The 17,355-nt window shown below is 34.2% G+C and overlaps 1 protein-coding gene across 1 annotated transcript in view; it reads right to left on the reverse strand.

The window, feature by feature from the left end:
• Cog5 (component of oligomeric golgi complex 5) overlaps positions 1-17,355 on the reverse strand; it is a 332,336-nt gene that overhangs the window by 25,619 nt on the left and 289,362 nt on the right. The window contains exons 15-17 of the mRNA XM_047560136.1: positions 10,697-10,807; positions 8,631-8,693; positions 4,119-4,222 (exon numbers count right to left, since the gene is read on the reverse strand). Coding sequence (XP_047416092.1) covers positions 4,119-4,222; positions 8,631-8,693; positions 10,697-10,807 — 278 coding nt within the window. The remainder of the gene's footprint in view (positions 1-4,118; positions 4,223-8,630; positions 8,694-10,696; positions 10,808-17,355) is intronic.

The following is a 17,355-nucleotide window of genomic DNA, read 5'->3' on the forward strand; positions in this document are numbered from 1 at the left end:
AAAAAAAAAAAAAAAAATCATTGCCCAGACCAATACTGTATGACTTTTCCCATTTTCCTCTAGTACTTTTAAGTTTCAGGCCTTACATTTATATCTTAAATCTATTTTTGAGTTGTATATGGTATAAAATGAGGATCTAATTTTATTCTTCTACATGTGGATAACCAGTGTTCCTAATACTCTTTCTTAAAGATATTGTTTATTTTTCATTGTGCATTCTTGGCACTTTGGTTAAAAATTATTTGCCCCCAAGTATGTGGATTCATTTCTGGGCCCTCTATTGTGTCTATTTTTATGAGAGTAAAAACAACACAGCTTTAAAATACAGTTTGACATTAGGAAGTATGAGGACTCTAGTTTTATTCTTTTTGATAAAGACTGCCATGACTATTTAGGGTTGTCATTCCATATTAATTCTAGAATATTTTCATTTCTGTGAAAAATGACATTGGGATTCCAATAGGGATTACACTGAATCTGTAGATTGCTTTCAGTACTGATATTTTAACAACAGTAATTCTTCAAAGTCAATAACACAGAATATATTTTCATTTATTGTGTCTTCTTCGATTTCTTTCATCAATGTTCTACAGTTTTCAGTATACAGATGTTTCAACTTTTTGGGTAAATTCACTCCTTAGTACTTTTTTGATAGCTACTGAAAACGTAATTGTTTTCTTGATTTTTTGGATAGCTCCTTGTTAGTGTGTAGAAATGATACTTTTTTGTTTTTGTATTCTGACTTTGTATCCTGCAACTTTACTACATTTATTAGATCTAAAAGTTTTTTTGATGGAGTCTATAGAGTTTTCTGCATTTAAGATGATATTATCAGTAAACAGTGACAATTTGACTACTTTTTTTCCTACTTGGTTCCCTTGTTTTTCTTTCTCTTGACTAAGCTCTGGCAAGGAACTTCAGTACTATATTGAATATTAGTGGTGAGAGGGACATTTTATCTTGTTCCTGATTTTAAAGAAAAAGCTTTTAGCTTTGCACTATCAAGCATGATACTAGCTGTAGGTTTGTCACATATGGCCTTTAGTGTTGAGGTACATTCCTTTCATAGCTACTTTATTGAGAGTTTTTATCATAAAAGGATGTTCAATTCTGACAAATGCTTTTGAGATGATCATATGATTTTTGGCTTTCATTCTATTAATGTGACATGTCACATTTATTGACTTGTATATGTTAATACATTCTTGCATCTGAGGCATAAATCTCATTTTATCATGGTGAATAATCCTTTTAAAGTACTGTTGAATTTGATTTACTAGTATTTTGTTGAGAATTTCTGCATCTATGTTCATCAGGGATATTGGTCTATAATTTCCTTTTCTTATAGTGTCCTTGTCTGGCTTTAATATCAAGGTAATGCTGGCCTCAAAAAAGAGTCAGGAAGTATTCTCTCTTTAATTTTTTGGAAGAGTATGAGGACAGGTGTTAGTTCCTTTTTAAATGTTTGGTAGAATTTATCAATGAAGCCATTAGTTGCTAAACTTTTCTTTGACAGGAGACTTTTTATTACAGATTCAATTTATTATCTGTTCATTATTGTTCTGCTCAGAGTTTCTATTTCTTGTTGTTGTATTGGGGATTGAACCCAGGGTCTCCCATATGCTAGGCAAATGACCTATCACTGAACTACATCTCCAGTCCCCTTCTCAACTTTACTTTGAGACAGGGTCTCATTGAGTTGCCCTGGCTGGTCTCCAACTTTCAATCCTCTTGCCTCAGTCTCCTGAGTGGTTGGGATTATAGGCATGTGCCACTGCACCTGGTTATTTCTTCTTGATTCAGTGTTTGTAGGGTATATGAGCCTAGGAACCTCCCACCAACATTCTATAGAGGTTCCCTTTTCCATTCATCCTTGCCAATATTTAACTTCTGTGATTTTACTAGCAGCCATGAAGACATATGTGCCTTCTTCTAGATTATCAAAACTGTTGGTATATAATTAATTGTTCACAGTAATTTTCTATGATCCTTCATATTTCTCTGGCATGAGTTTTAGTGTCTCCTCTCTCATTTCTGATTTTAAGAGTCCTCTTTTTTTCTTAGGCTAGCTAAGGGACCTGTTGATTTTATCTTTTCAAAAAAACAATTCTTGCTTGTGTTGATTTTTCTTTTTTAAAGTCTCTATTCCATGTATTTCTACTCCGAGGCTTATTTTCTTCCTTCAGCTAACTTTGGGCTTGATATATTCTTCTTTTTCTAGTTCCTTGAGGTGTAACATGAGGTTTAATTCCTTTGGTGCATCCTGTATGTTCTGGTATGTTGTGTTTCCATTTTCTTTTGTCTTAAAAGATTTTTTGTTTTCCTTTTGATTTCTACGTTGACCCACTGGTTTACTGAAAGGTGGGTTGTTAAATTTCCACATATCTGTGAATACTTTCACTATTACTGATTTCTAGTTTCACATCATGATGATAAGAAAAATACCTGGTATGTCTTTGATCCTCCTAAACTTGTTCAGACTTGCTTTGTGAATAACATAGGGTTTATCCAGTGCGATTGGTCCATGTGTCCTTGAAAAGAATGAGTATTCTGTAGGTGTTGAATAGACTGTTCTATATGTCTGCAAGGTTCATATGATTTTCTTATTCATTTTCTGTCTGTTTTATCTGTTCATTGTTGGAGATGAGGTAGTAAAGTCTCCTACTACTATTTTTTTACAATCTATCTCTCTCTTCAGATCCTTCAGTATTTATTTTATATATTTAGGTACTCTGATATTGGGTGGATATGGGTTTAAAATATTATATATACCTGATGAATTGACTCCTTTAATAGTATATAATAATTTTGTTTTATTTTACAGTTTTTTATTTAAAATATATTTTGTCTGATATAAATATAGCTACCCCTACTCTCTTTTGGTTTCTATCCCTTCACTCTCAGGTTATATGTGCCCTTAAAGGTGACATGAGTCTCATATTTAGGTGGCACAGAATTGGTCTTTCATATCTTAAGCTTTATAAAAAAGTGTAGTATAATCTTAATTCTACTCTGAAGGATGCTCTCAAGAGTTTTGGTCTAGTCAGTTGCAATGATTTCCTTTAGCAGTAGCAAATAAAGTATTAAGAAAAGTTTCATAAGCATGTGTTAATATAAGTAAAATAAAGTGACAATAAAATACATATTATAAATTCTCACTGTGGATTAGATGCTTGATTTAAATTTGCTAGAACACAAACTTGCTTGGCTATTGCTAGAGCTCTGTGTTCCAATTATTCCAAAGTCCTAAATAAGAGGTTCTTAACTGACAAAGTACAGTAATGGGTTCTGTAGAAACTTAAGGATCTTTTTTGTTTGTTATGTTTGTAGTACTGAGGATTGAATCCAGAGGCACTCTTACAACTGGGCTATGTTCTTAGTCCTTTTTAGTATTTATGTTGAGATAGGGTCTCACTAAGTTACCGAGGCTGGTCTTGAACTTATGATCCTCCTGACTCAGCCTCCAAAGTAGCTGGTTTCAAGTATGCACCACTTCACCCAGTTAAGCATCTTTATAAAGACAGCCTGCATGCAGAAACTGAAGATACAAGGATTAAACATGTGCATAATTGAGAAGTAGCAGATGGTGATGCCTTGTGTGTATGTTCTCCTCTCCTCAGAGGGGCTAATCTATTACTTCAAGGACCTAGGGTCCTCCTCTTCCTGTCTTCCTTCTTCCACTCAAACTGTAATATGGCAAGATTCATTTTACATGGAATGTGATTAGAAAGTTCGAGGAAGGGAAATTAGTCTTGAATGGGCTGGCAAGAACCTGCCAGAAAGCTAAAGCAGGATTCAGAAGAGCACAGTAGCAGAAGCAGGGCATTTTATACAAGGAATATTATGGCTGTGCCAGGAGGTAACAAAGAAGTTGAAGTAGAGGGTATTTGTCAGAAGCAAGGAAAATGACAAGAGTGAAAACCACAAAAATCCTGAAGTGCTAAGCTGAATCCCATAAACCCATCCTCTTTTTCAATACCAGGAGAGAAATGAAAAGAAGAGAAATTTTTTAATGCTATTGTAAGAATGAGACCTAGCTGGAAGGGGCAGAGGGGCTGAAAGGGTGGATGCAAATCAAAGGCAGTAGAGTCAGTCAAATTTCTGATTAACAGTTTTACCCAGAAAAATCTTCTTGATGCATGGTGATGATTATGGCCTCTATAGCATCTCCTACTGAAGTCAGTAAGGGCTGCACTGCATTCCCCATAAGAGCATGAATTGTCTGGCAAAGAGAAAAAAGGAAGAAGAGGCAAAATCTAAGAAATCAACACAAAGAAACTGAAATGTGAGAAACATTTTGACTCACAGTTTTCATATTCTATCGAATTTAGACTATACATAGCTTAACTCAACAGAAGTCTGCTCCTCTCCCTAATCCTGTCAGTAACAATTTTTAAAGCTTAAAATATGTGGAACATGGCACTGAAAAATTTCAACTCCTCCACTCTTCTAATTTTTTTCAAAAGGCTTAGTGGTTAAATGAGCCCCTGGAGAAAGTAACACATGAGAGAAGGGAAAAATGGTTCCACTTATGAAGTAAAGAAAAAAATGAACACTTTTTTTTTTCTCAAAAAGACCAAAAGTAATTCTTTAAAAGTTGAAACATCATCATATGCTTTTAAGAATTACTACAATAAATGTACTGGTAATTCTTACAGGGTAGAACAGTTAGGCATTTCACGATTTGGTTTCTGTTGAGAGTTCTTTAGCAGTGATTCTCAGCTGTGGGCAAATTTGCTCCCCAGGGAATAGTTGGCAATGCTTAAAGATATTTTTGGTTGTCACAACCAAAAAGGGGAGAGAAATGTGCCATTAGCATCTAGTGGGAGAGGACAGAGATGCTGCTAAACGTCCTACAGGATAGAGCACGACATAGAATTACCTTGCCTGAAATGTCCATATGGCAAAGGGTGAAAAATTCCACAGGGAGGCATAATCGCTGGTTAGTTACTGTAAGACCCCAGGCCTTAGTTATGGGATTTTGGTGTGGAAATATTGACTGGGACTCAGTAAACCCTCAAAATAGAACACTGAAGTATACTTTACATGCTTTAATGATGATTAAATATAATGAAGACAAATAAAGGCTCTGGCTCATACAAATGATTGAAATCAATGACAAAAGATTAAATAGTACCCTTATTTATTAAGTTCCTAAGTGGCACCTAAAAGCCTTTTATCCCTGGTGAAAATAAACATACTATATACTGTGTGAGATATAGTTTGTCCTCAAGGACTTGCAATCTAGTCTAAAAAAAATCATGGTGATATAAACACTCCATACTGTGGGACCACAGAAGGACTTTCAACTTACACTCATAAGATTTAAAAAATTAAAAGTGTTCCCTGAACTGAATTTCAAAGAAGGATGACACTGGGAGCTCATCTGTTAAATGGCACAGGAACCCAGAGAAAGCTGATGCATTAGGCAAACTGCAAAGCAGTCAGTACACAGAGACTACCAGTGTCAACCTGTTCACAGGAGAAAGAAGCAATTAGAGAGGTGCCCCGAGTAGGCTGCTAAGAAGTTAGGGATTCATCACAAAAGGAACAGGAGACCAAAGATGAGTTTTAAACCATGAAAAAAATGTGGCTAAAGATTTGAATTTAGGAAAAATCACATTAAACAGTAGCATAGATAAGTGGGACCACAGATGAACAATTATGAGCCACAGTAGCAGTACAGATGCAAAATGAATGTTTGAACCAAGTGAGATGTAGCAGGAAGAGATGAGGGGACAGCAGAACTTGGTAAATAGATATGGGACCTAAGAAGTGAACATGTTTAAGAGTATATGATTTTTTTTCTTTAATGGTTTAGTGATATTATTAACTGAATGTATAAATACAGAAGCAGCAGAGGCTGATTTGGAGATGGAGAGAAAAAAAGATGAAGAGTTAAGTTTGGAACATAAATTTGAAGTGTCTAGGGGAAATCCACATGAGCTATTAGGCAGGTAGTAAGATATTTAAATTCGTACTTCCTAATACATTTTGATTAACATTGGCAGTCACTGGTTTTTAGTCATTTGGTAGTCATTGTTTTTTTCCAGAATATATAAAAATTTACTACATACATAAAAAGATAGGGAAAAAAAAATTTAAATCAGTTCTCAAGGGGGAAAAAAAAAGACAATCAACAGATGCCAAACCTGAGATGACCCAGACTAGACTATTAAGCAAAAACCTCATTGAGGTAAGTAAAATATTAGGAAATCTCAGTGATTCAAAATGTGACAAAGACCCAAATGGGAATTTTCAACTAAAAAATTGTACCATCTGAAACACAAAAGTTCACTGAGAAGGCTTAGTAGAAGAAATGAGATAGTAGAAGCAAAAGTCAATGAACCTGAAGATAGAATCAACAGAAATCCAGAGAAAAGATGACTGAAAAATAATTAAACTTGTGAAGTAATTGCAAAAGGTCCAATATATTGATAACTAGGTCCCATAAGACAAGAGAGAATGAGGCAGAAAAGTTATTTGGAGGGAAAAAAATGGCCCCAGACGTCCCAAAAAAACGAAAAGCACAGATTTGTAGATTTGAGAAAATCAGTAAATACCAAATGGTATAATTTTTTTAAAAATATTTTTTTAGTTGTATACAGACACAATACCTTTATTTTATTTATTTATTTTTATGTGGTGCTGAGGATCAAATCCAGTGCCTCTCACGTGTGAGGCAAGCACTCTATCACTGAGCCACAATCCCAGCCCCGCAAACAGTATAATTTTGAAGAGAACTATGCCTAGGCACATCATAATCACAACCACTGAAAGCCAAAGAGAAAAGGAAAATCTTAAAATTAGGGAGGAAAAAGGAGTTGACAGGTCATAAACAAAACAATTTTAATGACTGATGTTTCTCCTCTGAAAGCTCCAGAAAATGACTGAACAACATATTTAAAGTGTTGAAAGAAAACTCTCAAACCTGTAATTCTATTTTCAGTAAAAATATCCTCTGAAATTGAAAGTGAAATAAAAGTATTTCTGGCAAGAGAAAATAAAGGGGATTTGTTGTCCTCAGACATTAAGAAATGACAAAAACAAGTTGAAGAAAAATGATAGTAGAAGGAAACTTCAAATCTTCAAAAATTAATGTAGAATATTAAGTAAATATAAAAGTATAGATTGTGAATATTTTTTTCTTGTAGTATTAAAAATACATATAATCTTGTCAGTCATGGTGGTGTACACCTATAATCCCTGCTACTTGGGAGGCTGAGGCAGGAGGATCCCCAACTTTGAGGCCAGCCTGGGCAACTTAGTAAAAACCTGCCTCAAAATAAAAAAAAAAATAAAAAGAACTGGAGCTATAGTTCAGAATTTGAGACCCCTGGGTTCAATTCCCAGTCCTGTCAGAAAAACCCAAACCAAAATACACATACACACACACACATACAAACACACACAAACATACACCACCACCACCACAACAGCAATGTATGATTTTTAAAAGCAAAAATTATAGTACTCTGACTCTTTTGAGTCAATGGGATCTGGGTTTGTATCAGTTCTATGACCTTGGGCAAGTTGTTATTTCTAAGATCTATAAAGTGGGAATAATAATATATAACTTGAAGTTTTGCTATAATATTTCAATGTGTGTCTGTGTATATGTCTGATAGTAGTAGATGCTAAATAATGGATATCTATTACTGTTAAAGGAATGAATAACTTGCGATTTTTTTGGTTCATTTTTTTGCGGGGTTTTTTTTTTTTTGGTGGTGGTACTAGGGATTAAACCCAGGGTACTTTACCTCTGCTCTGTATCTCCAGCCCTTTTTATTTTCTATTTTGAGACAGGGTCTTGTTAAGCTGATGAGGCTGGCTTTCAGCTTGTGATCCTCCTGCCTCAGCTGCCTGAATAGCTGTGATTATAGATGTGCACCACAGTGCCCACAGAACTTACTTGCTTTTAAAAGCATTACCCAATGTTAACTACATATGGCTCTGAATCTCATACCAACATTATTTTTCATTAAACTTCCTGATTATTTGAAAAGGGATACATTCATGTTAGTATATTAAAAATGGGCATATACCCTGATGTTACACCTTACACTTTAAAACAGGGTTTCTCAATCTTGGCATTACTGACATTTTGGGCAGGATAATTCTTTGTTGTGGGGGTGGATGTCCTTTGCATTGCACAGTATTTAGCATCATCCTTGGTCTTCACTGATAGATGCCAGTAGCACTCCATCCCGTCATGATAACCCTAAACATCTCCCAGATGTTGTCAATGTCACCCTGGTGAAGAACTAGGATAATATTATACTAAGTATAATAATCTCCCAGATGTTGTCAATGTCACCCTGGTGAAGAACTAGGATAATATTATACTAAGTATAATAAATACTTGTAAAACTCTTGCTTCTATATATATAATTGTCATAAGCAGAACACAAACTGCAGATACCAAAAGGATCTATTTTTAAATTCTAGAAAACACAAACACATAGGTATCCTCTTTTTTTAGGATAATCATCCAACATGTTACTTTAAATATATTTACACATATATTCTATTTCTGATTCTGATTATTTTAAGAATACAGTATCTCCTACTCAAACAATTCTCAAATCACTTTGCTATATAAAGTCAAATATTAAATGAAAATCATTTACCTTTAAGGCTGAAATTATGGTTTGCTCAGCTGCATCAGGGAATGAGTTCTGACTGGAAACCACCTAGAATGAAGTTTTTGATCCAGTTACAGTTTTGCTTAAGTCATTTATTTTTACAAATACTAATTTTGATCATAACACAACAAAGCTATTTGCACAAGCTACATTAAAATATTATCACTACTTCACAGTATTATCTCACACGATTTGAAAACTCATTTAAAAATACTTTCACATATGTAAAGCAAATACATACTTCAAATCATTGAAACATTAACAATATTAACACTACTTTTCCTTTGTTTGCCTTAAGAAGGTTTTTATAAAGTTTTAACTTGAAAAGGTCAGAATAAAGCCATATTTACTTATCTCTTTTAAACTATTCACTTTCCTTTAGGCTGACACTTACTTCTTGAACAAGTCTTTAAAACATAAATGCAAAATATGTCATTTTTACAAATCAATACAAGATATCAATAAATACATTTAAATAGGGCTAAACAGAACAATCATTCATTATTTGTGGTGTTTTAGAGTAAGGATTAAGGAAATGGGATTATACATCATTGAATGTTTTTGATAATTTTACTGAGATTTACCTGTTAACCCTTTAAAATTATTTGGTTTAGAATGTTGAGATGTATATTTTTAGAAACCCTTAGTTGATTAGAGAATTTGTTAAAATTTTAAAATAAATGAATAATCATCACATGACTATTTAAAAATATAATCTAGCATTTTAAAGTTCAATTTAAGAATTTAAGATTTTTTTTTTTCAGTAGTGGGGGATTGAATCCAGGGCCTCATAAATGCTAGGCAAATACTCTACCATTGAGTCACATCCCCAGGTCTTTTTAAGTTTCTTTTGAGACAGAGTCTCACCCAGATGCCAAGGCTGACCTTGAATTTGCAATTCTCCTGCCTTAGCTTCTCAAGTAGCTGGGATTACAGACATGTGTTACCATGTCTAACTGCAGTTCAAGTTTTTAAGAACATCACCTAAACTTTTGCTTCCTTTGAGTTTTCTGAATATTTATCTTCTATTCACAAAGTATTCTGAAAATGATCTACAAAGAATAATTAAATACAGGTTACTAGAAAAGTCATGGTTGAAGTAAAAAGTGCTGCTTTTCTAGTAACAAAGAACATAGGTTCACCTTAATCATAATAGAGTTGGCTCTCCATACCCTCAGGTTCCACATTTATGGAGTCAATAAACCACAAAACAAAAATATTAGGGGAAACCCACCTCCATCTGTTTTGAACATGTACAGGCTTTTTCTTTTCACTATTCCCTAGACTATTCAGTATAGTTATTTACATAGCACTTACATTGTACCAGGTATTATGAATAATCTAGAGACAATGGAACATATACAGGAAGATGTACATAGGTTATAGGCAAATACTATGCCATTTTATATATTGACTTGAGCATCTATGGATGCTGGTATTCATGGAAGGTAGGATGGGAATTCCTGGAACCAATCCTCAACGGATACTGAGGGAGGACTGTACATTGTGGCAAACAAGTTAAAATTTAGCCATTTCTTTTAAATGCTTCAGTAGAAAAATAGCAGAAAGTATATTTTCTACTTGCAAGTAGTCAACAGTGATAACATTATAAAAATTTGTTATTTTTAATACAGTTCCCTCTTGCCCTTTTTGAGCCACACCAGAACTTTCTGACAATGCTGGAGGGCTTAAGAATTCTTATTCTGTCATTAGCTTTGCTATATAACTACTACCATCATCCATATCAAATTGTGGTTTTCAGTAAGTATGAAACATGTATGATTTGCCCTTAAATAATTTGTTCAACAAGTTTGATTAGCTTGAGGGACTACAGTTTATGTGTTTTAAACTCAATATAGAGACAAAATATATATAAAGGATCAAAGTGTTTAAAAAGAGTTAATGTCTCAGTTTATTTTACAATCATGACATTTTCACTGTATTCTTTTCCAAAAAAATGAAATAATAAATTGTAAATTGTCTAAACTTGAGACATGAACAAAGAACCTGAAATTAAGTCAAAAAATTAATTAAAATAAAAGAAAGGTTACCTTTGTTACAGATTGGTGCAACCTATACAGTGAATTCACCACTGCCACATTTCTTTTCTGTCCTTCAGTAAGAGGCCCAATCACCTGACTTGCATCTCCTTGAGTAGAGAGCTGTAAGAATTCAACACAAAAAGATAACAAAATGACAGTGTGCATTTTTTTTTTAATCAAGGAGAAATTCAGATCCCCTCAACAAAGACAATGCCAACTGGAAATATTCAGGTCAGTTTAAGCTTTGGACTTTAGCACAAGAAATCTCTGTAAAGATAATACCATAGACATGAAAGCTCAACTAGTTTTGTGGAGAAAGAATATCTCTTATAATACTTCTGGCTGATGAGCCTCTGAGGCAGGTGTGACCCAAATGCCCAGTCTGTGCTGTCATTTTGATACATTAGCACAGTAACCCTGAGGAATACCTTCTGGCAACTGCCAATAGGTTTCGTTTTACTCAAAAGCTCAGAAATAAGCCATTAAAAAAAGAAAAGAAAGGAGAAAAATAAACCTAAATCTTATGTATATTTGAAATTTATTCTAAACTCCAATGAAATGGTGGTAGGAAAAGGGTATTATGTTTATTTTTTGTAGGATCTTTTTCCAAAAGGAAGTTGCCTAAGATTATACCATTATATGGTTGATCAGATGTGATGTTACAAACTTTCTATTCCTGACCTTTGATTTATTTCTAAAGGCATGAGTTTTTGGGAAAAGTACATGAAATACTTATATTGAGTTAATCTATATTTGGATAATCTGGGTTTTAAAAAATCCACATATTAACCACTTTCATATTGATCTCATTTTAATCCAATTCTCTATCATGATTATTATTTAAAGGTAAATCAAACTCAATCATGACACAGAAATGATGTGACTTACTCCACAAATGTGGATGCAGATCTCAAACATATAATAAACTGGCTTTTTAGGAGAATTGAAATTAAGATCATCTTCTCACTATTACAGAAAGCCAAATAAACTATAATAAATACTATTTCTTTCTTTCTACTTTCCTTTAAAAATATATATTTAAATTTTCAAAATTAAGTTTAATGTCTAGTTTTCCAATTCCTAACTGTAATAAACTATTTTAAAAAATATTAAAATTGCAGTTTATCAAAAAGGAAAAAATCCTTTGTTAAAGTTGCTACACATGGTGGTGGTTATTAAGTCAATACAAAACTTTTTGACACCAGCTCTAATAACTCCAATTTATTTATTTAATCCTCACAGACATAGTTATGAACTTACAATCAAGTTGTATTCTAAAGTAGAATTTAGAATTCACAACTACTTTGTGAGTTGGTGATCTGGAAAAAAAAAATAAAACATTTTCCTGTAGAGATTATGATAAAGAATAAAAGAGGCTAGGGTTGTAGTTTAGTGGAAGAGTGCTTGCCTAGCACATATGAGGCATTAAGTTCAATTCTCAGCACCACATAAAATAAATAAGTAAATAAAATAAAGGTGTTGTGTCCACCTACGACTAAAAATAAAAAATAAAAAAAGAATAAAAGACACTCGGCGGAGTCCACAAATCTAATTTAATCCATAATGTGGTGAAATTATACTAACAAGCTCTGAACTCCCAAGAGAAGGCAAATAATGGGCTCTGTGCAGGGGTCAGGGTGAAGAAAGGTTCCTGAATAAGGCACTTGGGAGACTAAAATGGCAATGGTCCATGGTATCAGTGCTTACAGACAACTTTGGTGGTGGGGGCCAGATGTTGAATATATATTTCACTAAGTATGTAAAAGTCATGAGCTCATTGGGCACAGTGATGCATGCCTATAGTTCCAGCTACTTGGGAGGCTGAGGCAGGCTTGTGTGAGTCCAGGAATAGGAGGCCAGTCTGTGCAACATTGTGAGATCCCCAACTCAAGGGAAAAAAAGGTTATAAGCTTTAAAATTCATGGTCTGTTGGGTCTCTTGATATTTTCTGTAAACAATTTTGAAGAACAAAGAAATGGGAAAGGGAAAGAGTTTTTCTTATTTTATTTTGATTTGTAATGCATTTATAAAATAATTTTGTTTGAATTTATATGTTCTACATTTAATGAGAGATTTACTGCTAGAAAGGGGTAGTAATCATTTTATTAGTGAGAACTGATGGTATTTTAGGAATTTACAAGTAAAAAAAAAAAGCTGAATTCACATCCACTAATAAACAGAAATAGGTCAAATGTTTGACCGCCAAGTATAAAGAATGAACGCTCATCCTTTGCTGGTGGGAATGTAAAATGGAGGAGCCACTATGGAAACAGTCTAGTAGCTCCTCAGAGTAAATACAGAGTGATGACATGACCCAGCAATTAAACTCCTAGATATATAAACATGAGAAATAAAAATACGTGTTCATCCAAAAGCTTGCACACAAATGTTCATATCAGCATTGTTCATAATAACCAAAAATGGAAACAATCTAAATGTCATCTGACTGATAAAGAGTTAAATAAAATGCAGACTATCCACACAAAACCAACATTACTTGGCAATAAAAAAGAATAAAAAAGTTTTGATGCATGCTACAACATGGGATGAATCTTGAAAACACTACTCTAGGAGAAAGAAGTCAGTAACAAAAGCCCACATATTAAATAAATTTATATGAAATATCCACAATTGACAAATCTAAATACAAACATAGATTTGTTTTTGGACTGCAGGTGGGAGAGACAAGTGAATAACAGGTTTCTTGCAGGATGAAATGCTGTGAATGGGACTGGGAATATACTAAAAATCATCTAACTTTATACTTTAATGGGTGAGTTACATGTTAGCTGTGCCTTAATAATGCTGTTTTTAATAAAAAATATATAAAGAAAGATAAATTCCAGACTTTCAGGTGATCTGATTGGTGCCATGAGAGCTTTGTAAAAATGAAAGATGGCTAAGTTCAACAGACCCACAAAATTATATGAATAAGATAATATAGCTATTGGAGCCAATAGTGAATAATACAAAAGAACTTAAAATGAAATATCACTGTGCTAAAAATAAGGAACAAAATAACAGAATTGATGCAAAAATACAAGTTTTTGAAAGACTGGAAAAGTAATCATCTGCTTCCTTGTACATCTTAGCTAAGATGATCTCTCCAATCAAAATTTTTTCTTGGGAAGTAATCTCAAACTTACAGAAAGTTACAAAAATAAAAAGGAATGCAAGGAACACCATGTGCTCTTTATCCAGATTTACCTATTTTGTTAACATTTTACCCCATTTGCTTTATTATTTTTATTTTTCTCTCCCTCTCCCCCATACATGCATATGCATAATGTTTTCTGAGTATTCATACACTATAGCCCAGCACCCCTAAATATTTCAGAGTCTGTCTTTCCCAAGAGACATTCTTTGCATGCCTATAATCCCAGCAATTTAGGAAGCTGAGGCAAGAGGATCACAAATTTGAGTCTAATCTCAATGACTTAGTAAGACTCTACCCAAAAATAAAAATAAAAAATAGAAAGGATAAAGTGTTCTTGCTTCAATCCTCAGTACAAAAGGAGGGGGGCATTCTTTTATAAAACTACAGTTCTATTATCAACCTTATAAATTTATACTAATACAGTACTTTTATTTGGAATCTGCTAAGCCTTGAAGGAATTCTGGTTTCTTTTGGAGGGAAATGGTATTAAAGACCAAGACCTAGTCACTAAGTGTGGTCACTGCTACTAAATACAATAATAATTAATTAATTTAATATTCAAAGAGAGATTCCTCCCAGTATCTTAGACTTTTCACTTGTTTTTCTTTCTATACTCCTTCATCGATCTTATTCTCCACTCAGATTCATTTACCTGATTCCACAGCCACACCCGACATTGTGCCATTAGAATGACTTAATCAGAATTTCAAGCACCCTACTTTCAAACTGCCACTTCCTACTTTTTCATTTGTTCTTCCTCCAATAGTGTGCTGGCCTCTTGAGACCTCCCAACTTTACCAATCCTCATTTGTCCCTAACCCTTTCTGGCTTAGATTCCATGAGTCGTCATAATGAATTTCAGTAAAGATGTCTTGTGAGGGGATGGAATCCTGTGCACCTGTGAAGTGACTGGCTTTAAACTGGGACCTGGAGAGTCCGTTAGTTTTAGAGATAGTGGGGTAAGGGAGTTCAGGATATAAGTATTATACGTACTTAGCAAAACTCCAGTCTGGGTTAAGGCCACCCTTGATGTGAGAAGCTGAACTTCTCACTGGTCCCATTTTAAATCCATGACTTAAACTAAGATGGGTCCTTGCTGATGCCTGTTAACCCAGTTACAAATCTCATTCACTGTCCCATTCTCTCTCCCTTTTTGTGTAATCTCCAAAACCTCACTCATCCTTACTCTCAGCTGATGGCCTGGCTGCATACTTTCATGAAAAAGTAGAAGCAATAGGAAACTTCTGTATCACAGTGTCACATTTTTATATGTTAAGTGTGTCTTGTTAAAAATGAACTGTTTGTGCTCCACTCTAGGGTGAATGATTTCACATTACACCAAATGCATCCCTCAACACAATTATTACTCCTAAAATTGTGCCCTCCCTCTGCTGTATCATCACTTTCTCTCTTTCTAACGCAAAATTCCTACTAGCATTTAGCAGTTCTTTCTAGAAAAACTCAAAAGTTGTTTAAAAGTTTGTTTCCATTCCCTTTCCTCCCATCATCTCTTAAAACCACTCCATTCAGGCAACTGTCTCTATTTTCCAAAACAGCTCCTGTCAAAAACAGACTTCCACACTGAAAAAAATAAAACAAAAAACAAAAAAACAGTATTCTTCCACTTATACCTATCAGCAGCCTGACACAGCTGATCCGTTCCTCTTCTGCAAACATGTTTCTGTCAGCTTTCTGAAAATCATGCTTGCAGTTCTTCCTTCCCCACTGGGTCATTCCTTTCAGGTTTACTTCTCTTTACTGGTTCCTCCTCATTATCCCAATCTGTTTTCTTTTCTATCTACAAGTTCTCCCAAGATGATTGCTTTACATACACCACTGAGCACTGCTGATATTCTAGACCTGGTAATTATTTGTTGTAAAGGGCCGTGTTATGCTTTGTAGGACATTTAGCAAATCCTTGGCATTCAGCCACTAAATTTCAGTAGCACTCACACGCACACACACACGCACACACACAAGTGACAATCAAAAATATCTGCAGACATGTCCTTGGGGAGGAGGTGAAAGGGACAGAAAAATACCCCTGCTGGAGAAACTGAAGATTAGTCTTCACTTCTCTTGTGAATTCCAGAGTTAAGCACCTCAGTGCTTACTCAAACCCTCTAATGATACGTCAAACTTCATCTGCCCAAAGCCCAACTCTTGACTTCCATCTCCCTTCCTCCTTCAGATTCATCGAACACAATTTTCTCTATCTCAGTAAATGGCATCACCCACTCTTAGCATTTTGGGCCAATAATAGTGAATTCATCCTTGACTTTTTTTCCTTCCATGCCATCTAAATTTATCAGCAAATCCCACATTTCAGACCCTGCACTTTTATTATTGAAGCCTATGGCTATTTTAGTAATTTTGTACTTAGGTGCTACTATTTCAAGTAAGGGTTAGAGTCAGCCAAAAATCCCTTATCAATTTTACATCAACTACAATGTTTACCCTGTTTGACTTTAAACAGTTCGTTTCTCTCATAGTAGGTATACATATTTATACTGTTTTATATAGGCTACATTTTGCTTTAATTCATCCAGTTATTCCTTTAAATGATATTATTTTGGGACCTATTCTATCAATGACAATATTCCATACCCCATCCGCATTTTGTAATCTGCATGTTTTAATCAAAGTATTAACCTTCCTATCAAGTTCACTGATAAAACTGTTGCATAAGACAAAGCTGAAGACACACTTCTTTTTATGATGAAAATCAACCACGAATCAGGCCTTTTACAGATTGAGTAAATCACTCGGCAAATCCACTTAACTCATATTACAGTCTTATTTGCATATTTCCCTCATATCCACAAGTTAATATGAAATACTCTCAATTATTTTGCTAAAATCTAGATATACCATCTCTACAACATTTCCTTGCTATACCAGTCTAGGAACCCTGTCAAAATGAAACAAAGTTAATATAGCATGTTCTATTATTTCAAAGAAAGTTCAAGTCCTAGTGCTTTATTAATGATAATGAATTAAACAGGAATTGTGAAATTGGAAGGATGGAAAGAATATTGGAATATAAACTAAACTTGGCTTGAGATGGGGCTGCATTCAGAGTCAATACAGAAAACACTTTTAAAGCATTCCAGAGGTAAAAGTTTCACAGACAGTCTTGCTGCCACTATGTTTTCCTTCTTGAAAAGTAACTTTTTTTTCATGTGGTTTTACTTATGTATTTATTTTGGTACTAGGGATTGAACCCAGAGACACTCAACCACTGAGCCACATTCCCAGACCTTATTTTATATTGTGAGACAGGATCTCGCTAAGTTGCTTAGGACCTCACCAAATTGCTAAAGTTGGGTTTGAACTTGCAATCTTTCTGCCTCAGTCTCCCCAGTTGCCCACTGCATCCAGTTCTCATGTGTTTTTATAAATAATAAAATATATAATTTATTTTTCTAATATTTTTATTGTGAACACATTCAAATATACAGAAAGGTACAAACTACGACTGGGAATCAGAATCAAACACGGGTGAAGCTGT

This window comes from Sciurus carolinensis, chromosome 8 (assembly GCF_902686445.1).
Source record: "Sciurus carolinensis chromosome 8, mSciCar1.2, whole genome shotgun sequence".
Lineage (NCBI taxonomy): Eukaryota > Metazoa > Chordata > Mammalia > Rodentia > Sciuridae > Sciurus > Sciurus carolinensis.